This window comes from Pipistrellus kuhlii, unplaced genomic scaffold (genome assembly GCF_014108245.1).
Source record: "Pipistrellus kuhlii isolate mPipKuh1 unplaced genomic scaffold, mPipKuh1.p scaffold_m20_p_2, whole genome shotgun sequence".
Lineage (NCBI taxonomy): Eukaryota > Metazoa > Chordata > Mammalia > Chiroptera > Vespertilionidae > Pipistrellus > Pipistrellus kuhlii.
In genome coordinates, this window is record NW_023425515.1 from 51,644,678 (window position 1) to 51,668,241 (window position 23,564).

A 23,564-nucleotide genomic window follows, 5' to 3' on the forward strand; every position below is an offset into this window, starting at 1 on the left:
ACTGGTGTGCTGCAAGAATTTTTAAAACATGAAATACCTGACTATTTAGTCAGGGGTACTGACCTCTTTTCCCTTAGGTTGCCAAATAAAAAAATGGACAACAGCTAACACAACAATAGCTCTTTGGTGTGAATGAATCAAAATTATACCTGTTTGTGTGTGGGTATGTGTGTGTTTTTTGTCACCTAAGCATAATATATATTTTTTGTATGCCACAGAATTAATTTATTTGTGCCAAGAGATTGAAGGGGTTGAAAATCGCTGCTCTAGACCTCTAGTTGTCTTGTGAGCTCTAATGCTTTTTCCAATATAAAGAAATATATGCCTATTGAGTTTATAGTTCTTTTCCTTCTCCCTTAGAATTCTTGGGAAAATATCCCTTCTTATCTTTAGCTTTTCTATGACATTTAAAGAATAGCTTATAGTTCTCAGCAGTCCCTGGACAAGTACAGTATTAGTTTAGAAACTGTCATTCATACAATATATGTGTGTGTGTGTGTGTGTGTGTGTGTGTGTGTATGTGTGTGTGTGTGTGTGTGTGTGTGTGTGTATTTTATTGACACAGAGAGAAAGGGAGAGGGATAGAGAGCTAGAAACATCGATGGGAGAGAAACATTGATCAGCTGCCTCTTGCACACCTCCCACTGGGGACGTGCCTGCAACTAAGGTACATGCCCTTGACTGGAATTAAACCTGGGACCCTTCAATCCGCAGGCCGAAGTTCTATCAACTGAACCAAACCGGTCAGGGCGAGACTGTCATATTTTCTTAAATTCAGTACTGTCCATTAGGTCTTTCTGTGATGGTGGAATTTGTGATGTCCACTATCAATAGCCACTAGCAGTATGTGGTTCTTGAGCACTTCAATTATGGCTAGTGCAACTGAGGAACTAAATTTAAAATTTTATTTAATTTTAATTAAAGGAACCTCATGTGGCTAGTCTCTGCCCTATAAGGTCAAATATTGATAATTCTCTAGCACACAGAAGAATTGATATAGTTGATAATCCACATTTGTAGGTTCTATTGAGTGATTCACTCATCACCTAGTAAGGCAGATGAATTCCCACTGCTGTATAAGTAATTTAACAGTCTGTCCTAGTTGTTTTATTGGAGGAAATTTGACTGTTTAGCCTCCATCAAATTTAAAACTGGTTAAAGTTCCAGGTAAATCAAAATCCTAGGCAGTATCAAGTTAGATAATCTTTCACCCTGATTGCTGTATCAGTCCCCTAACTAGTATCTTGTCCCTCTCCCAGGCCGGGCCACAAGCGTAGGCGCAGCCGCTGGCACCTGGGACCACAGGGGGGGTGGCTTGTCCCTCTCCTGGGCCGTAGCCTGGCTGGCCCCCATTCCTCTCTTGTGAACTCATTTGTGCCTGGCTGGTCCCCATTTCTCTCATGAGCTCATTTGTTCCTGGCTGGTCCCCATTCCTCTCTTCCCAGTGTTGAGTGTCTGAGCCATTATGGCGTCACCATGTGAGGGCATGACAACCATTTGCATATTAGCTCTTTATTATATAGGATTATTCCCCCAGATGTCTTATAGTTGACTCATTCATATTTAGGTCTCAGCTCAAATGCTTCATCCTCACAGAGGCCTTGATTTTCCTATCTAAAGTAGACCTTTCCACCCTACCCAGTCACTCTTCATCCCTGTTACCTTAGTTTGTTTTCCGAAACCCCTATCCGAGGTTTCAGCCTGTGGTCAACCATAGTCTGAAAATATTACATGGAAAATTCCAAAAAGAAACAACTCATAAGTTTTAAATTATACAACTTTCTGAGTAGCGTGCTGCCCTGCTCCATTTCACCCAGGACATGAATCAGTGAATCATCCCTTTGCTCCCTGTCCATTAGTTATTTAGTAGTTGTCTTGGTTATCAGATCTACGGTCTTGATACTGCAGTGCTTATATTTATTAATAATGGCCCAGAGCATAAGAGAATGATGCTGGCAATTCAGATAGGTCAAAAAGAAGCCATATATGGCTTTCTTTAAGTGAAAAGGTATGTATGTATAAGGGAAAACACAGTATATATAGGGTGTAGTATTGCTCGTGGTTTCAGGCAACCAATGGGGGTCTGAGAGTGTATCCCCAGTGAATAATGGGGGACTACTTTACTGAAATTATCTTGTTTATTGCCTGTCTCTGAGAATTTTCTCCATAAACACACGGAATTTTTCTGTCTTATTTACCACTATAGTCTTGGTGTTTATTGTAGAATGATGTCTGACATAAATTAGACATTAGTGAATACTTTTTAATGAACAGTGAGTTAATAAGTGAGTGAACTCTGTGGTACTGTCTTTAATTACTACATATAGTTTTAAAAGATTATTGAGGCCTCTCAGCCAAGGAAAGCTTTATCTAAAGGGTATAACTTAAATGTTGGCTCAGAAGATTGGTTTGATTTTAAAAGAGGCTTTTTTTAAAAATAGTCAAATTATAGGAGATAAAGTTAACAAGGTAGGTCCCTCTCTGCTACTTACCCATTTTTTGACATAGTGCTAACCATCATTTGTTTGGAATTTGCCATTCACTGACATGATACATCCTGCACTGTACATAAAGCATTATTTAAAGTTGCTTAGTGAATATATTGAGATTAACCGCTAAGAATTCCATTGTACAGAGAATGATGGATGATGCTATTGACAAAGATAGAAACATATAAGAAGAGGGGATAAGATAGTGAAGTTGATTTTAGACCTGATGTTGGCCTGTGTTTTATTAGTCGAAATTATGAGCCTGCTGAAAGCTGTTTTATTTCTAGATTGAAATTAGAAAAGATTGTTAAATTACTAATGAAAAATTAGTAGCCTAAGTGGTTATTATAATTGGGAACAGCCTAAATGGTCATTAATGGGGAAGTGGTCAGAGAAGTTGCGCTACCTGCACAGGATAAAATAATTATTAATAACAAGGGCAAAATGCTCATGGTATAATGTCATGAAGCTGGACATTAAACTGTTACATAGTATCTCAGTTTTATAAAAATATTCATAGGTATTTATAGGAAAAACTGAAGGGACATGTTAAAATATTGATAATAACTGAATGATTTTAACTTTCTTTAAAATTTTTTTCTAATTTGAATGTGTAATGCTTTAGTGCTAGTAAAAATATTTAACAAATGGGTAAAGAAAGAAATGAAGGAGTTGGTTTCAGTCTGGATTAAAGTTTGGCAAAGGAAAGAAATAGAATATTATGCTGAGGGAAATAGAGGATCTAATAGACTTTATTGAATGACTAGAGGTCCAGTGCTTGAAAATTCATGCACTGGAGGAGAGGGTTTCTCACCTTAGCCTGCCCTCCTCAGTCTAGGAGCCCGCAGGGGCAACCTAGCGATCAGGGGAAGATGATGTCCCCACCACACCTCTGCTACTGCCAGTGCCGGCAGCGCAATCCTTGGCCAGCCCTAGTTACCTGTGCCTCGGGCTGGCCATGGGCGGCTGGGCAGCCTCCATCCAAGGCTTGTATGTAGCCGCCATCCAAGGCTTGTCTGCAGCTGCCATCCAAGGCTTCTCTGCCGGTCCTGTTTGCCTGAGCCTCATCAGTGGGGGAGTTCAGGAGGACCCAAGGCTCCCAGCAGGGCTTAGGGAACTCTTGGCAGCAGGTGCGTGCTGAGCGGCCTGCTGAGGCATGGAGGATACTCTCAATGACATGAGTTATAACTTCCAATTTGTTGTACACCAGTCAGTCTTCAGCTTCCGGAAAGGGAGCAAGAGAGAGATGGGCAGCTCATTGGAGGAGCCTGGGTGGCTGTCAGTTAGTGGCAGGTGCAGGAGGATCTGAGGGGCCCTGGGGGGCAAGGGGCGCAGGAGCTGAGGGGACTCTGGAGGCAGGTGCAGAGTGGCCAGTCTTGCCCCCACTATGGGTGCCGCCATCTTGTGAGGATGTGATGGTAAATTTGCATGTTACCTCTTTATCATATAGGATTAATGAATCAGGCAGCATCCCATCTAGCAAACAGAAGGGAGTTCCCTGATTTTCATACACATTAGTATTGAATGTGAACTTGGATGTTTTTAGTAATAAGTCTCTAACTAGAGTTATATACTTGTTTTCTTTTTTTTAAATATATTTTATTGATTTTTTACAGAGAGGAAGAGGGATAGAGAGCTAGAAACATCGATGAGAGAGAAACATCGACCAGCTGCCTCTTGCACACCCCCTACTGGGGATGTGCCTGCAACCAATGTACATGCCCTTGACCGGAATCGAACCTGGGACCTTTCAGTCCACAGACCGACGCTCTACCACTGAGCCAAACCGGCTTCGGCAATATATACTTGTTTTCTTGATGATTTTGCAGAGATCATGTTTGTTTGTTTATGGGTGAGGGCAGGTTTAGGAAATAATTTAAAGAGAAAGGTATACTACGCCTTTCTGGTGTTTATGTTATTTGGAGACAGGATGTAGCTAATTACCAACTTCTCTGACAAATGTACGCTAGTCATTTGGGAGAAGGGACTATGCTAAATGCATGCTTATTCACCAAAGTCCAAGTCCTCTTGCCTGTTTCCATTTTCTTGTGGTTGTTTGAGAGTTGGGGCCTTTTTCAGGGGTACGAAGTCTTTGGGAAGTGTGAGCTAGAGTTCCTAAGAAAGATAAAACTGATTCTTGCTTGTTCTATAAACAAGAGAGCCATGAAGAGATGTGATTCCTTCTCTAGCAGCATATTTTGTTTTACTTACTTTTGTCACAAAAATTATACCACCATGTAAAAAAAACAAAACAAAAAAAACAACTTAACAATGAAAAGCCTAAAAGGGTATAGATAAATTTCAGCAAGTTAACCACTACCAATAGTTTCTTGTGTTATCTTTCCAAAAGTTTTCTACCTAGCATCACATTTTAGAATGATAGAGAGGAAATGGAACGAGCAATTATGCTGGATTGATTTGGAGAATGTGGGAATCCAGCTCAGTAGAACACTTTATTGAGCACACACCATTTGTTAAGTACTGTGGGTTACAAATGAATTAAACAGTCTATACCCTTAAGATGATCACATTGGAGCCAAGGAAACAGAGCTGGTGCCCATTATTAGAATTACTATTATATAATTCTTGCAATGAATGTTTTCCTGTATTTACATTATTTTTGGCGTGGTTTCCCCACTTCTAACATACATCATTGTAAAATCAAGAGTTTTATGTTTTGGTTTAAATTCTTTTTTAAAAAAATCACTTTACTTGCCATTCAGGTTATTCTTCTTTTATTTTAAAAATATATAGGAATTACTCAAGGTGATGAGGACGATTGATGACAGAATAGTACATGAATTAAACACTACGGTTCCAACAGCTTCCTTTGCAGGGAAAATTGATGCCAGCCAAACCTGTAAACAACTTTATGAGTCTGTAAGTGTATCTTTTGAGTCTTTCTTTTGTGCTTCTATGCATTTCTTTGCAGGCAAAATAAGAACTCATTTGATAAATGTTATAATTAAACTGTGGATAAAATAATGACATTATATTTTCTTCTTGCTCACATCTGAAGTTGCGTATAAGTTTTGACCTAGTTTCTACAAACTAACGAAATGTGTGATTGTAGGCACAGTCTGAAGAGATGGTTCGAAGGAATGGGAGTGGTCGTTTTTGGCCCCTTCTTGGGTAGTCTTTAACTTAAGGAAACCTTATATGCAAAGGAATGAAGGAGAGAGTGAAAACAGTCAAGTAAAATAGTGAAACAAGAGAAGGGCTCAGTCCTAAGAAGCCAGACAGCTGGTATAAGAAGAATTAAAACCTGTCAAACCTTCTATGTCCTCTTTCTTCCCTTACTTGTCAGGAAGGGGAATAGAAGCATTTGGCCGTTGGGAGAGAAGGAAAGTCACAGATAAAATGTCTTTTCCTAAGACTGGTTTTTCAAGTATGTATTTTCATTGACTCTTAAAGATGCCCTTTATTTTTCTCTTCACTTTCTAAAAGCGGAAGGAAATAATAATGTATAGCTAAGTATTTTTTAAGTTTACTTATATATTTTCTTTAACATGGAAGCTAAAGTTCAAATGGCATTTGCTTTTTTAGGCTTTACTGCAAGAATGCTATTTGGATTCATTGTCTCATAAAGAAGGAATTCCTTAAAACCTGACGTCCATTTCTCAGTTATGATGAAAAAAAAAAAATCAGTTTTGGATGAGCTTATTCATTTCAGTTAAATTTAAGCCATTAACTGCTGCTATTTTTGTTCTGCTTTCATATGAAAGTACATTATTTCAGTGAGTGGTCAGGTAATTCTAATGGCTTTAGAAAATCACAGGATAATGGGCTTTAATGAGTAGAATCCAGTTTTGGAAGTAGGCAGCATCATACTGGACCTGATTTATTGTGAGGTTGTTTGACTGTTCACTTAGCTTCTTTGGGTAGCTGTTGAACTGGAAATTATGATCACTTTAGCGAACCCACCCCACTACTCCTAATCTCTGTAACCTATTTGTTTCCAGTCCTTTTATTAATTTAGAAGATTATATTGTAGTGATTATAAAATGGATTCCAGATCTAGATTAAATCCCACCTCTGCTACTTCCTAGGTAGATGACCTAGAACATGTTACATAACCTTTGCCTTAGCTTCCTTATTGGTAAAATAGTATCATAAGAATATCTTGTTCATAGAGTTGTTTACAGGATTAAATGAGCTAATATAAAGTGCTTACTGTACTGAATGTTTTACATAGTAATGCTTGATGCTCCTATTATTAGTTATTGCTATTATTATTTGTTATTCTTTTGTTGAGCCAGGATAACCTGGCATACTAAATTTGGAACCTTTCTGTTTTGTATATTCTTAGGTATATGTTTGGATTTTTTTCTGTCATTATCCTAAAGTAGCAATTTTCAACCTTTCTTATCTCATGACACACATAAACTACTTACTAAAATTTTGCAGCATATTGAAAAATATATTTTTTGCTGATCTGACAAAAAAATTAGGTTTAAAAATAGCTACTGTTGTGTTAGCTGCTGTCAGTTTTTTATTTGATAATCTAAGGGAAAAGAGGTCAGTGCCCCTGGCTAAATAGTCAGGTATTGCATGTTTTAAAATTTTTTATGGCATAGAAGTGTACCACAGCACACCGGTTGAAAATCACTCTCCTAGAGGGATTCAGCAACATGAACATCATGCAAAAGATTGTTTATTAAGTAGTTTTGTGCAGCACAGTGTTAATAAATACCCCTGAGTTCCTTCAAATATTGTCTCAGTTAAGTAATGGAACTCCATGAAATGTCTAAGCTGCTTGTAGTCACCCTGACTCATGTTAGTCCCCGACCCTTCGTCTGTAGCTGATGAATAAGTATTTGCACTCTAATGATAATGCTTCTTCATAGGAGATGATCAGCAAAGTTATTATGAAGCACTTGTTTTAGAAATTCCAAATCTTAAAAATTACTTGTAGTAAAAATAAAATAATTTTAGATCCCCTTGGTAGAGCATATTCCCTTCAATCTATTAAATTAGTCTAGCTTTATTTATTGTTCTCAAGATGAACATAAAAATCAGTTCTGAGCAATATAGTGTCTATGAACTTGGAATAGTGCTCCAAAACTATTATTGGTGTTACAATGATTGATTTAGGGTGATTCATATATATTTAAATGGTATGAATTTAAGTATATTATTTTACATTATTTTTGTCTGAAGAAGATTTAAAACACAAAAAAATGCTATGACAAAAACTTCGTAATTTTTGTTTTGATTTATTTTTTAAAATTGATTTATATAGAGAGAGGAAGGGAGAGATAGGGAGAAACATCAGTATGATTGAAACATTGGTTGGCTGCCTCCTGCACACCCCCAACAGGTGATCAGGAATCAAGCCACTATTCGGGCCTGAGCCCTGACTGGGAATCTAAGCAGCAGCCTTTTCCTTTGTGCACAGGACGATGCCCAACCAACCATAGTGGCCAGGGCTTCTGTTTTATTTGAATGATATTTAACCAAGGGTCATTCTCAAGGTTCTAAAACAAATCAAATGATGTTTAGAATTTAATTTGAAGTTTACTTAGAATCAATCTTTGCTTTAGAAAGAAAAACACCAAAAAACAAACAAACAAACAAACAAAATAACCACACAAAACACCCCATACTATAATTAGGACAACTGTTGGCATTATATTTCTCTTAAGGACAGAAAACATTGTTTTAAAATAGTGGTTAAAAGACATGAAAATTTTAGATTAAACGAAGTTTTTAAAGTTTCGATCAAATAAAACCAAAAGTCCTAGTAAACCTCCTTTAGACTAGTTTTGAATCGTTCTCCTGCCTCCAGTATCTGCATTTCAAAATTGCTTATTCCAACTCAAGGGAAGTATGGTTATGATATGCTTATTGTTCAGGATTTTCCCCCCCTGTATTCAAAGGCCTTCCTTGCCATTTACCAAGTTTCTTAATAAATTTAACCTCAGTCGGTTCCTTTGATAAGCACTTCATATAGATCAGAAACAGTTCTTCTGTGACCAGATCCTAAGCATCTGAATTGCTAGTGAGCCAAGCCTAGTTTAGTGCAATATTTTTCTTTGCTAGGCTTATGTCAGATAATCTATTATTAATTATCAAGTGTCCTAATTTCTTTGACATAGGTACACAGAAAAGTCCAGGCATATTTCTCTTGCACAGGCTCTGAATTCTGAATTTTACTGAAGGATGGTCATGAAAACCAGATTAAAACAATTGATTATACAGAATAAAAGAAAATTTGCCCAGTAATTTCTCTTCACATCAAGTGGTTCCCCAGGAGGCTAATATGAAGGAGAAGTAAGCAGGTGAGGGTGGGAGGGTGATCTGCAGCTAGAAGTCTGTGCACAGAAAATGGGCAAGTTAAAGAGGGGAAGAGTAAAGGAAAGTCCAACCAAAGAAGGAAACTTAGTGGTGAGAGAGACTGAAAGGAAAGGTCCAAAATTTAAATTTGATTTTTAAATGCAGATAGAAAAATGCCAACTGTAATTGAAAAATAAAATTTAAAAATATTAAAATAAGCCCAGCTGGTCTGTCTCAGTGGTTGAGCGTTGACTTATGAACCAGGAGGCCATGGTTCGATTCTTGGTCAGGGCACAGGTCTTGGTTGCCGGCTTTGTTCCTAGTAAGGGGCAGGTAGGAGGCAGCCGATCAGTTGGTTCTCTCTCATCATTGATATTTCTATCCTTTTCTACTTCTCCCTTCCTCTCTGAAATCAATAAAAATATATAAATATACTTTTAATGACCATCATATCAGAAGCCAAAGGGATTTGAAGAAAAACTGAATTGAAAAAATATTAAAGTTCTAAAAACTAAAATGCAGATAGAAAAGTGAGACTATTTTGTTATACTTCTAGTTGGTGCGAGTGTTATTTCACCAGTTGCTGGGGAGTTAGACACAATATCAAGGTGACTAAATAACATCTGGTATCTGAGCAGTGTATTGAGTCATGTTGCCCCCAAATATTAGAGGTAGAAAGGATATCAGTGATTATTTTCTCAGAATTTTACAAAAGAAGAAACTGAAGCCTGGAAATGCTAATTTCCTTGTTACACAGCAACAAGGAGAACTTTGTAACTCTCAGGATGGCTCTTTTCTTTTTATTCTCTTTTAGGAAGAGTAGTTCCCTACCCTTAGTGGCTCCTTTAATTTCCTGTAATTATACCTGAAGGAGTACAGAAGCAGCATATTAAACCATTTGTGAATCAAATGTTACAACGAAAAAAAAAATAGCATATTAGAGAAATTTGCTATAGGTGGGGTTAATGTCTATCAGGCAGTTTATTTGTACTTTTTTTCTCTTTCTGTGGGTATGGTTTATAATCACTAGTAATGCACTTTTAGGACTGCACTCTAGAACTGCAAAGGCTTATTCTTTCCAGGTGAAAGATACATCAGTCATTCTCAACCGTAGGGTCCCAATACATCTGGGAGATGTATTTCAAATAACTTATGAAGAATGCTTATAGAATGGTTAAGTTAGTTATCCCTATTATAACTACCACATTAGGTTATTCTCTCTTCAGAAAGAAGAAGGAATGATAATTACAAAGAGCAAGTTAACACTTAAATTTTAGTTGTAGGTGAACCACTGATATTTATGTACCTTTACAATTGTGATAATATATTATTTTAGTGTTTTTGCTTTTTCTGTGCCCCAGATTTTTGAGGTGTGGTAAAACTTTGGCTATGATCATAGGAATGTGTTTGAAATGAATCAAGACAGAAAATAGATGTGAATTGTTATAATTGTTATACTGGATTTGCTACATCAACATGATGGTTAGTAAAAAATTGTTTTGACAGATGTCCTTTCAATCAACACACACAATTGGTGGAATCAATAATATGTACATTATACATACGTTTTCCTTATTGATATTTTAAAATCTTAAAAAGGACTCTGTCTTACATAGGTAAAGTAACTTTGTTTTTCTTTATTGTAAACTAAGAGCTGCTCTGCGTCACCTACTTTATAATTCCTTGTATTTGGTGACAACATGAGGCTGAAGAAAGCATGAAAGGACAAAAAAAAGGGAGGAAGAATACCAATAGGAAGTGGCCCGGAAGATGGGTGTAGGGTAAAGGAACATATGGATGGAATGAGGAGAGAGGGGCATGGCAGGGAAAAGGAGACAGAGGCGATGAGTCCAGTGTGGGGGTGCAGGAAGAGGGTTCAGGAAGAGAGCAGGAAGCCCTGGGAGCTTATTGAGGAAGAGGACGACCCAAGCACTGGCAGAGGTGCTTCCTTTGATCTGCTTTTAGGGGATTTAGCTGATTAGCACCATCTTTTCTTCCATGGACATAATTTTTAAAGACTGTTTTAGAAAGTATTACATTTCTGTAGTCTAAAAATAAGGATTTAAAAAACAACACTAAAATGTGATAAATTGGTGTGATTTTTTTTTTTCTTTTTTCATTCCTTTGTTCTTTTAGTTGATGGAGGCTCATACCAGTAGGGACAGATTTATAAAAAATTGTATAGCTCAGACTTCATCAGTAGTAAAACACCTCCGAGAAGAGAGAGAAAAGAATTTGGACGATTTAACGTTATTAAAGCAACTTAGAAAAGAACAGACAAAGGTAAGTTGAATAAGGTTTACATTTCTGAGGCAAAGTTTTCCCAAACTTAGCCTTCAAAATAAAAGCAGTTTTTAATATGAAAAATTTAGAGTAAGGTATGATTATTACTTTAAGAAAATTACCAAGAGATTAAAACTTCATTTTCAGTGGACCTTATTTTTACATTTGGAAATATCCTGTGGTAAATTGGTAAATTAATGTGCATTTCATGAATGTATGCATTGTAGCAGGTTTAGCTTAAAATAAACATGTAATCATATTTTATTTCAATTCCTGCTGTTAAAGGTAAAAGGATTAATTCAGACCAATATCACACCAGAAAATCTAGAAAAATCACATCTGTATCTGTGTCCTGAGACTTGACTTGAGAAAAAACATTTCTTAAATGTATTTACACTTTGAAAATATTTACTTCTGGTGTTATTTGTAGAAATTTGCTGAAATATAATACAGATAATTAACTTCAGAACATTAACCTCTTCATCCATTAAAATATAGTATAATTTATTATAACCAGATATACTACAACCTCATTATAACTTATTTCCTTACTATGGAGAGTTGCTCTGGTTCTTTGGCTCTTTTTTGGACATGCTATTTAACCTTCCATTCCTGAAGCTTTTGCTGTTAAGAAAATAGCAAGTGCCCTCTGAGAGCTATGTCAGAGGAAGCTTATTTTCCAGAGTCAGCTATAATGTAGGTAAGGTGTGGACATCTGCTAATGAAACAGAACACTTCTTTAAAGCCCTAAATGTGACATGGCAGGAAAACAGGTGAAATGTGTATGTATCATATTTTTCTATGTGGTATGCATTACTGTCTCCTGGGGGTCTCTTAAGGGGTACCTTTTTATTTTTATATAATTTCAAACTTACAGAAAAGTTGCAAGAATAGTATAAGGAACTCACGTGTACCCTTTACCTGATTGACCTATTTGTTTACATTTTGCTCCACCTGCTTTACAATCTGTTCTTTTCATGCTCCCTTCTCCCTCTATCCTTCTCTCCCTCTTTCCCAGTCTTCCTTTCCCTCCCACCTATACATTTTTTCCCCCTAAGCCTGTTTGAGAGTATGTTTGGCATGTTGTACCCCTTTAGCCTTATGTACGTTGGTTATTTCCTAAAGACGGGCATTTTCTTACATGACCACTGTACAATTATCAAAATAATGTCTATATTTTAAGATGCCATGACAGGTGACTTCCTGAGCCTTGCTTGTCAGGTGAGTGCAAATCCATTGTGGGATGGGATCATGTTTTTCATATTGAACAGTTGTGAAGTTTGCCCTTTGTTAGGAGATGTAGCCAGACTTTGAAAAGGAGGCCTTGTCATCTCTTTCAAGCCTTTGTTCTTGGAGCTGCACATGAGTGTGCACTTTCTCATCCTCCCCCTGGTGCTGTCTGTCTCACTGGATTCGGGATTCACCCTCTGTCGCCACTGCTCTCTTTGGTCATGAGACTGCTTCAGCCCTGTGTTCCATACCTGCTTGTTCATCAGTGGAGGGTTTCTCGATAGGGGACTTCTTCTCTAATGGTCATCTTGCTATACTATTAGTGTTTATGAAGACCTAGAGATAATTTATATATCGCCCGTTAAAATGCAGTTGCTTTTGGATTTTGTATTTTAACACTCTTTACTGTATTAACAAACAAAACTGCAGGGCAGGGCTGGTAAATCAGAAACTGAAAAATCACTATTTGCAAATTTAGTCAAACAAAGAATAAAGTGACTGTTAGTGGAGAGCAAAGTTCAGAAACCAGTGAGTGTTTGGAAGTGTCACACAGATTGCCCCGCCCTCAGTGCTGCCCTCTGCCTCTAGGACCCAGAGAGTCACCAGGGTGACCACTGTAAAGGGGGAGCTTTAGAAACCACTCAGTGAGTCAGGAAGTATAGCTTTCTACCTGATACCATATAGGACTATAGGGTAACAATTTACTTACGTAAATAAGGAAACCTGAATTTTTTATTTGCTATGGAGATTATGGAGTCAGAATGAGACAGCCCTTTTTTTAAAAAAAATCAGTTTTTTGGAGAGAGAGAGGGAACCATCATTATGTAGCTCCACTTATTTATACATTCATTGGCTGATACTCATATGTGCCCTAAACTGCAACCTTATTGGGACAGCGCTCTAACCAACTGAGCTACCTGGCCAGAGCAGAAAGAGACAGCTGTACAGAGCTGTTCTGGCTCCACCTCTTCATTTTCTGTATAGGAAACTGAAACTCAGAGATACTAACTGACACCCTCAAATCACAAGCTGGTAAGTAGTAGAACTGGAACTTGAACCCATCTCTTCCATCTCTTCCACTATTACTGTAGTGGACATACTAATCAAATTCTGATTTCTGGCCCATGTAGCTGATTAAAATCCAAAACTGAGGTGGCTTTGGTATGTGCAGGTAGGCTTCTTCAGGCTTGTTGCTCCTTGACAGCAGAGCACCAGTCATGGAAATGCAGCCCTTCCCTGTGTTCCCCAGTTTTAGCCCTGTGTACTGGCCTACACTCTGACATCAGCTCAGAGTCAAGGAAGGGCATTTACAAGGAGCCATTGTGTCAGTACAGTCTTATTAATATTACTAGAGGCCCAGTGCATGGAATTCATGCACAGGGCAGGGGGTTTCCCTCAGCCCAATCTGGGACCCCTCAAAGGATGTCTAACTGCCCATTTAAGCCCTATCCCACCATCGGGCAGTTGGACATCCCTCTCACAGTCCAGAACTGCTGGCTCCCAACTGCTCATATACCTGCCTGCCTGCCCGATCGCCCCCTAACCACTCCCCTGCCAGCCTGATTGACACCTAACTGCTCCCCTGCTGCCCAATTGCCCCTAACTGCCCTCCCTTGCCAGCCTGGTCACCCCCTACTGTCCTCGCCTCTTGCCTGGCCAGCCTAGTTGCCCCTAACTGCCCTCCCTTGCAAGGCCTGGTCCCTCCCAACTACCTTCCCCTGCAGGCCTGGGTCCCCCTCGCAGCTGTTCTCCCCTGCTGGCCATCTTGTGGCGGCCATCTTATGTCCACATGGGGGTGATCATCTTGTGTGTTGGTGTGATGGTCAGTTTGCATATTACCGTATTTTTCGGACCATAAGACGCTCCAGACCATAAGACGCACCAGTTTTTAGAGAAGGGAAATGAAGAAAAAAAGATTCTGAAACAAATAGTGTCCTAAAATATTTTATGTGCATTAAAACCCAACATCACAGTCATAAACACATGTAATCAACCCTGTAAAGTAAACAGCAGCATTTAGAACCATTTTAGAGCCGGGCAAGCACACAGAGACCACACAGAGCCGGGCAAGTAAAAAAAACTTTTTTTTAAAAGTATATGTGTAGGCTATATTTGGACCATAAGACGCAGGGACTTTTCCCCCCCCACTTCTGGGGGGGAAAAAGTGCGTCTTATGGTCCGAAAAATACGGTACCTCTTTATTATATAGACATGCACGTTCTCAAACTTCCTGCCTAAGCTCTAATCCTGTTGGTCAGGTTCTTTGGCCTGGGTCTCCGGCTCATGGTTGCCAAGATGGCCTGGTTCTTGACTTTGGCCTGAGGAAATCATTCTGGTTTTGACCTCCTGGCTGTCTGAACCTGTAGTTCTTGCTTTTTTATCCTAATTTTTCTGAATATTTTCAAGCCCTTTTCCTGGAATTGTTAGGTTCTTTCCTTTCAGGTTTCTCTTACCAGAGGTGAGTGACTAGGAATATGATAGTCCCTGACATCTGGACCTAGCAGTTGTATCGGCTACTTTTATGATTAGGTTGGCAGTTATAAAGAAAATTAGGAAGACTTAAGAATTTTTTGCTTTAGACCTCTGGAGCTATATGGTCAAGGTGTAGAAAACTCATGCCTTTCAAGATCAGTTGGGCCTTATATAGTCCCTTTCCTCTCTTTGGTCCCCCACCCCCACTCCCCGCCTTGTCCAAGTCCTTTTTCTTAATCTAAATCAAATAGCCACCTCCTTACCATCCTTTTTATTCCTCTGTGCTGTCTGCAAATCTGTATTTTAGAATCAATAACCAGATCTGGGAGTTTTTAGTTCAAGGACATGTGAATTTATAGATTTTTGATAAAATCTATATTGTCTTTTATAGAGGTAGCTATTTTTATTTCTTCTGTGAATTACTTGGGAATTTTAGGTTTTTTTTTTTTTTAAAGCTCTCAAAGTGGTTATAATATACAGAAAAACTTGAGATCCATGGGTTTTATAAGATTTAACAATTGATTAGTTATTGAAAGAATGTGTGTCAAAGAAAGTTCCTAAATCTAGCCCAGGTAATACTGCTAACAAAGAAAGCAGCAACAGTGGCTGGTTTTGTTGGAAAAACATTATAGAGTTTGGTTTTAGTTTTTTAATTTACATTTTCATAACTTATTAGTAAGTTTGTTTTTCCTTTCTTGCAGTTGAAATGGATGCAGTCAGAACTGAATGTCGAAGAAGTGGTAAATGACAGAAGCTGGAAGGTATGAAGCAATATTAGCTCTGAGAGAACTGGGAGGGAAACCAAGGGAGGAGGAGTCAGGAGAGCCCTAGGGCTCCTAAGAAGAATAGAGATCCTCCATTTACAAGCAGCTGAGGGTTTTCACTTGGGAGTGGGGTTGGGGGGCAGAGGATATGGTTAGCATCCAAATAGAATCATCTTATAAAAACTAATTTTAAAGTTATGGTAGAATTGTATGACTTGTCATGGTAATAAAATTGGAGACATTCTGTATGTTTTTAATACTAATTATGGGCATATTTGATATTTAGAATTTTTACTCAATTAACTCAGAACCTTTACTGAGGTTATTTGTTAAAATTAGTCCTTTTGAGCCCAGTTACTTTCCATAAATTTTTATAACATCAGCTACCCTTCACAGTTGCTTGTTTTCTAACTTCTGATCCTGAAACATTCTTGTACATATTGTAGTTTTTAGTATCTGACAGTAGAGCTTTTTCTGGTTCCTAGATTCACATGATCTTTATTACCACCTGCATAGTACTGATTAGGAATCAGATAGGTGGATGGGGATTCTAGGACTTCCCATGTAGAAAAAAAAAAAATCATAAAATCCTGACTTTAGTTTCCTAAAAATGTCTGTCTGCATACCCCTTTCCAAAACTATATCCCCCTCTCCTTTCCGAAGGGTAAAATCTATTAAATCTGAAAGAATGAATTGAAAATTTTGTTTTATCCTTTGTAAGTAACCAGTGGTATGGGCTTAATCTAGAAGAGGTTAATTGAACTAAAAACTAAAATGCAAATCCATGAATAAATTGCAAAAACAAATTGATTTTCTTTGTTTTTGTACATTCTTCTCTCCTCCCACCCCCACCCCCCTTTCAAACTCTAAAAGAAAGTATACTTAGAACGTTACAGAAGTAGAAGTGAGCCATAGAAGAAATGAGCTCAGAAAATAAGTTACAGAAGCAATAGTAGGGCCCATGGAGTTTAGGAGAAAGAGAGGGGCAAGGAAAACATGCCTGGGGGGAGAGTGTGGGGAAAGACCTGGGCGGGTTCCATAGAGAATGACGCATACATTTCTTTATTTGATCTTCTGCCAACATTTCCTATCCCAACCCTTTTCACCAATGTGATAAGGTGTTTGCTACTTGAAAGATTTTTGGCAATATTTGTCCATTTAAATTCACTGGAGAGATAATATTTGCTCTTAGAATGGGGAAGAGGAGAGGTACAATAAATAACTGGTTTGAAAAATCCAGTGCAGAGGTTGATATAGGTAAAATGTATTGTAGTGGGAAGAGTGAAGCATTTTTGGATTTGATACTACCCTGTTTCCCTGAAAATAAGACGGTGTCTTATATTAATTTTTTCTCCCAAAGTTGCACTAGGTCTTATGTTCAGGGGATGTCTTATCTTTCCATGTGCTAGGTCTTATTTTCGGAGGATGTCTTATTTTCGGGGAAACACGGTAGTTATAAAGGAAGTATACTCCATCCTCCCCCACAGAAAGTAAGATTCCCCACTTGTTTTAAAAAGAAGAAAATGTAGCCATGGTGCAGTAGGCCAGCAAAAGTAGTTAGGAAGTCATTTAGGAAAAGGATTTGGAGAAGCTCAACTGAGCTATATACATTGTCCAAACCACTGTGTCAAGGCCACTAATCTGAAGCCTCTGCTGGTCTGAGTGTTGGGAACTTAAAGGAACATTAGGGCTGGGAACTGACCTGTGATAAACTATTAGATGAAAGGAACAGAAGGAGTCTATATATTTTCAACGTTTTTTGTTTGTTTGTTTGTTTTTTAATTGTGAGACACAGGCCTAGGCGTATACATCATGTAGAATTTAAAGAATGTTAATAAATTAACATTCATGTATTTACCACCTAGCTTGAGAAGTTGAATAATAGCACCACCTTAAAACTCCCTCTGTAGATTTTGCTTTTATTTTTTTTTATTATTTTTTTTAATATATATTTTATTGATTTTTTACAGAGAGGAAGAGAGAGGGATAGAGAGTTAGAAACATCGATGAGAGAGAATCATTGATCAGCTGCCTCTTGCACACCCCCTACTCCCCAGTGTCCGCAACCAAGGTATAATACATGCCCTTGACCGGAATCGAACCCGGGACCCTTCAGTCCGCAGGCCGATGCTCTATCCACTGAGCCAAACCAGTTTCGGCAGATTTTGCTTTTATTTTTATGACTAAAGTTCTGGTGCACGAATTCATGCACCAATGGGGTCCCTCGGCCTGGCCTATGGGATTGGGCCGAAATTGGTTCTCCAACATCCCCTGAGGGGTTCTAGATTGTGAGAGGGTGCAGGCCAGACCGAGGACACCCACCAGTACACGATCTGGGCTGGGGAGAGATGCGGGAGGTTGGTCAGCTGGGGAGGGACCTTAGGAGGGCTCCAGGGCATGTCTGGCCCATCTCGATTAGTCCTAATCGGCCAGACCCCAGCAGCAAGGTAACCTACTGGTCAGAGTGTCTGCCCTCTGGTGGTCAGTGCATGTCATAAGCGGTTGAGCTGCCTTAGCATATTATGAGCATATTAACACTTTGACTGGTTGAATGTCCAACCAGTTGACTGGACACTTAGCATATTAGGCTCATACTATATAGGACTAGAGGCCTGGTGCACTAAAATTGTGCATGGGGGACGGGGGTTCCTCAGCCTGGCCTGCACCCTCTCACAGTTCTGGACCCCTTGGGAGATGTCTGACTGTTGTTTTAGACCCGATCCCACAGGAATTCTTGCAGAATTGGGCCTAAACTGGCAGTTGGACATTGCTCTCCCGATCTGGGACCACTGGCTCCTAACCATTCGCCTGTCTGCCTGATCGCCCCTAACCACTCTGCCTGCCTGCTTCATTGCCCCTAACTACTCACCTGCCTGTCTGGTTGACCCTAACCACTCTGCCTGATGCCCTAGCCACTCACCTGCCTGCCTGATCACCCCTAAACACTCGCCTGCCTGATTGCCCCTAACCGCTCACCTACCTGCTTGCCTGATTGCCCCTAACCACTCTGCCTTGGTCCCTGCCACTGTGGCTTCTTTCAGAAGGATGTCCATAATAATGTACAGAAGGTCATTCAACTGTCCAGTCTAATTAGCATATTATGCTTTTATTATTATAGATAGTCCACAGTAGCCAACATAGGTTTTTTTCAAACCTTAAAAATGATTTGTTCCTTGTTAATGAAGTTTGAGGGTGAAAAGTATTCAATTTTTAGCCAAAACCGGTTTGGCTCAGTGGATAGAGCATCGGTCTGGGGACTGAAGGGTCCCAGGTTCGATTCCAGTCAAGGGCATGTACATTGGTTGCGGGCACATCCCTGGTAGGGGGTGTGCGGGAGGCAGCTGGTCGATGTTTCTCTCATTGACGTTTCTAGCTCTCTATCCCTCTCTCCTCCTCTCTGAAAAAGATCAATAAAATATATATTTTTTAAAAAAGTATTCAATTTTTAGACATATGATTAAAAGGTTTTTTTTGAAATATTAAAGTATATACAGTAAAAATTCTCTCTCTCATCTCTTATAGTCATTTTTCCCTTCCCTCTGAAAGGAAGATAGATAGATAGATAGACAGCTTTCAGATAGATATTTGCACCTTTTCTAACTTTATATATGTGCATACACACACTCACTCCCTTTGTCACACAAATGTAAATGTACTGTCCACACTGCTCTTCCACTTATTAGATCTTGGAGATTTTTTAAAATCAGAACATAAAGAGCTTCCTTATTCTTTTTTAAAAATGTCTTTTTATTGATTTCAGAGAGTAAGGGAGAGGAAAGAGAGATAGAAGCATCAATGATGAAAGAGAATCATTGAACAGCTGCTCCTGCATGCCCCTTACTGGGGATCAAGCCTGCAAACCTGGCATTACACTGTGACCTCCGGGTTCATAGGTCTTCACTCAACCAGTGAGCCACACTGGCCAGGACCTTATTCTTTTGTATGCTTACATTGTATTCCATTGAATGGCTGTATCAAAAATTTTTTTATTAACACTATCCTATATTGACAGTCACAGAATGTTCTTTTAACATTTATATTTAATTTGTTTAGATTTTTAGGAAGCAAAGTAAATAGAACAACACATTATATAAATTTACACAGTTTAACAAAAGACTGTTTCCTTTCAAGCATACCTACTTAAAAGAAGGGTTTGGCAGTCATTTAGGAAAACACAACCAATGTTTAAATACATTTTATGTTATTTTTTTAAAAGGATGAAACCTTAAACTTATTTTAGGTATTTTTGTCTAAGTGTCCAAAATAATGGAACTGATATGTCTGTTGGTTACTAAGTAAGCTAGTTTGTGATGATTATTTTCCCCTTGAATAATTTGTTTTATTAAAATACTAAAATTTCCGTTATAAATGCATATCAAAACTTTCTGTGCTCTTAGCACTTGATCAGTCAGTTTGAACTGGTGAGAAAACTCTGCTTCCTAAAATTGTTGGCCTGGGACAAATGATTACATCCTCCTGAACCATGACAAATTTAATTTAGCTCCAGGCCTGATTTACACATGATAACTCGATGGCTTGTTTCTCTTTTAATATTTTAGGTGTTTAATGAACGCTGCCGAATTCACTTCAAGCCTCCAAAGAATGAATAAAAAGCTCCTCTTTTTTTTAAAAGGACCGTGTCATCTCATAAGAGCTAAGCATGACAGACATCAGCAAGGCGGGCTTCCCAGGACGATCTCTGAGCCAACAGTCCAAGACTTTTTGTTGATTTCAGCCCCACTTAGCCAAGACCTCAAGTATAAATAATTCTGATAATTATGGAGAAATCAACTGCTATTTTATACTGATTCTGTTAAAAAAAAAAAAAAAAGATGTTTTGTAACTATTAAAATAATTTTCTGACTCAGTGTATATATTTATTTGATGATTTTCCAAGTTGAGAGAATATGAACACAATTTTAGTATCTGATTTTATTTGCATTATACCTTTTTGATTTTTATGAATTTATTGGCATGAACATGGGCCTTTTGGGTTGCTGATGATTTTATCCCTTTATGTTTGTACGTTTATTGCTCTTAAGTAAAAGGGCAGTATTATAGGCTGGATCCTGTCCAAAGAAACTTTCTCTTAGTATGTTAACTTCTCTTGTTTTCAAATGCAACAGAGATGTTTTCCTGGACAGTACTTCTGTGGACCATGAAAAGGAAAGCAGTAAAACAAATTCAGAAAAGGAAAGGCAGAGGAGGGCTTTATGATAGTAATAAAAAAGTCAGTGAAAAAACTGTCAGGATTTGGTCATTGCAAAAATAGCACTTTTTAAGTACAGGATGATTGTGTTCGTTTTTATTGCTGCCTAACAAATTACTAGAGTTTAGCAGTTTAAAATCCCACCTGTTTGTCATCTTGTAGTTTTGTAGGTCAGAAGCCCAGGCAGGCTAGGCTGGGCTCTCTGCCCGGGGTCTAACAGGCTGAGACCAAGTTGTCAGCCAGGCTGCATTCCCTAGGAAGAATCTGCTTCCTGCCTCATCCAGTGTGATGGCTGAATTTAGATCCTCTGTTTTAGGACTGAAATCCCCATTTCCTTGCTGGCTGGCAGGGGCTACACTCTTGAAAACTACCAACATTTCTTGTTACATGGCTGTCTCCCTCTTCAAGCTAGCAACAGAGTGTTGAATCCTTTTAATTCTTGGAGTATGACTTCCTTTTCTGATGTAAGCTACACAAACAGCTTTTATAGTTTGTGTGATTAGTTTAGGCCTACCGTGATAATCAGCATCTTCCTTACATCTGCAGATCCCTTTGGCCAAGTAATAAAGATCACAGATGTAATATTTCACATTCACCATCTGAGGGATTAGAGTGGGATAGCCATTTAGGGTTTTGCCTACCACAATTTAAGCCACATGGCTCTGGCACAGAGAGACTGATCATGGGTAGGCCTGTGTATTTAGTATGTTGATCTTGGTTAGACTATGCAGTTGGAAGTGAGCAATACAAGTATTAAGTGCTTGCCATTCTTTTAATAGAACTTTTAAGCACATGCTGTGGGTCAGATACTATCTTAGTTGCTGGGGTATTGATAACACAAGACCTACTGTGAAGATGGTATCCTAGTCTTTTTTTAAATATATTGTAATTTATGATAATTTAAGTCCAGAGTCTACATTATTTATTTATTTATTTTAAAGGAAACTCCCTATTTAAAAAAATATATATTTTATTGATTTTTTACAGAGAGGAAGAGAGGGATAGAGAGAAACATCGAGGAGAGAGAATCATTGATCAGCTGCCTCTTGCACACCCCCTACTGGGGATGTGCCCGCAACCAAGGTACATGCCCTTGACCAGAATCAAACCCGGGACCCTTCAGTCCACAGGCCGATGCTGTATCCACTGAGCCAAACCGGTTTCGGCTATTTTTATTTATTTTTTAATATATTTTGATTTTTTACAGAGAGGAAGGGAAGAGGGACAGAGAGCTAGAAACATCGATGATAGGAGAGAGAAACATTGACCAGCTACCTTCTGCACACCCCCTACCGCGGATGTGCCCCCAACCAAAGTACATGTGCTTGACCAGAATCGAACCTGGGACCCTTCAGTCCACAGGGTGACATTCTATCCACTGAGCCAAACAGGTTTCGGCAACCTAGTCTTTTCTAATATATATATATATTCTTTTATTTCAGAGAGGGAGGGAGAGAGAGAAACATCAATGATGAAAGAATCATTGACTGGCTGCCTCCTGCATGCTCCCACTTGGGATCAAGTCTGCTAACCTGGACATGTGCCCCTGACTGAAATCGAACCTGGGACCCTTCAGTCCACAGGCTGACTCTATCCACTGAACCAAACCAGCTAGGGCTAACCTAGTCTTCAACAATATTTTTCTAGAGTCAGCAATAAATGAAATTTTTGTACAGGATTTACCTATTAATGACAGGTGCCTGGTAGAAAGTTGATGCTCAATAATTACTGGATGTATGAGTGAATTGCAAGAATAAAGATAGCCTCACAAAGATCTTCCTGATGCTCAGGTGGGAATTCAGAAACAGAATCTTAGGATTTATAACAGCCTTTCCAGAATTCCAGGTCTGCTAAAGTACTATCTACCGTATTTCCCCCAAAAGAAGACCTAGCACATGGAAAGATAAGACATCCCCTGAAAATAAGACCTAGTGCAACTTTGGGAGAAAAAATTAATATAAGACACTGTCTTATTTTCGGGGAACAGGGTAGTTATGTTAAGATGCCTGAATTATTCCAGTGTAACATGAAAAATGTGTACTTTTGGTAATGTAGAGTGACTTTTAGTCTGAATGAGTAGCATATTCTGTCTGATAAATGGCATTGAAAGCCTCAAATAATGGTGCATTGCTCATGAAAATTGATTAGTCTCACATGTAATTGCTGCCTTAAAAACAAGCCTTGTTACTTGGAGGATAGGTAAGATTTAGCCAAAATAAGAGAGGAAACAAAATGTGGGAAAGTTCAGAGATGAGTTTGGCCCTTCCTGAGTAGGACAGAAGATAGCCATAGAAGAAACACCCATGATAAGCCATTTGCAAATTCCTTGAACAAACACTTGAATGCCTTCCATATTTGAGGCACTATTAATAGATCACTGAGCAAGAACAGATAAAAATACCTGCTCTTAATGTGCTTACATTACATAGTGAGGGGAGACAGACAATGATAAAGAAGTAAATTATATAATATGCTAAAAGTGATGTTCCATGCCCCAAAAGGAGGGGGGTTAGTAATGAGGAGTGGCAAGTGACTATTGTCAGGTGGTTAGACATGGTGCCCTTGTCTTTGAAAAGATGTTTTCAGTACAGACTGACATATACCAAATAAATTCAGTAATATTATAAAAAGGAAGTTTCCTAATAAGTCATTCTCTTTTTAAAGTTGTGCTCCAAAGATACCACTTTGGGAAATGGAACAATAATGTACCAGGTGCTACTCTGCTCATGTGCCACACTACTTATTTTAGACCACCCAGGAATAACTTGTAAACTGGGAGATTTGTTAAATGTGTGGTCTCATTTCAAGTCAAGAAAATTGAATATTCTCTCTAGAGCTAGG

At 38.6% G+C, this 23,564-nt stretch overlaps 1 protein-coding gene across 2 annotated transcripts in view; it reads left to right on the forward strand.

Annotated features, from left to right (window-relative positions):
* The window catches only part of MIX23 (mitochondrial matrix import factor 23), a 30,655-nt gene extending 10,274 nt beyond the window's left edge, over positions 1–20,381 (forward strand). For both annotated transcript variants that reach the window (XM_036446571.2, XM_036446570.2), the window contains 4 exons: positions 5,244–5,369; positions 10,902–11,048; positions 15,452–15,511; positions 20,074–20,381. In XM_036446571.2, coding sequence (XP_036302464.1) covers positions 5,244–5,369; positions 10,902–11,048; positions 15,452–15,511; positions 20,074–20,124 — 384 coding nt within the window. In that variant the 3' untranslated portion in view covers positions 20,125–20,381. The remainder of the gene's footprint in view (positions 1–5,243; positions 5,370–10,901; positions 11,049–15,451; positions 15,512–20,073) is intronic.
* Positions 20,382–23,564: the final 3,183 nt, after the last annotated feature.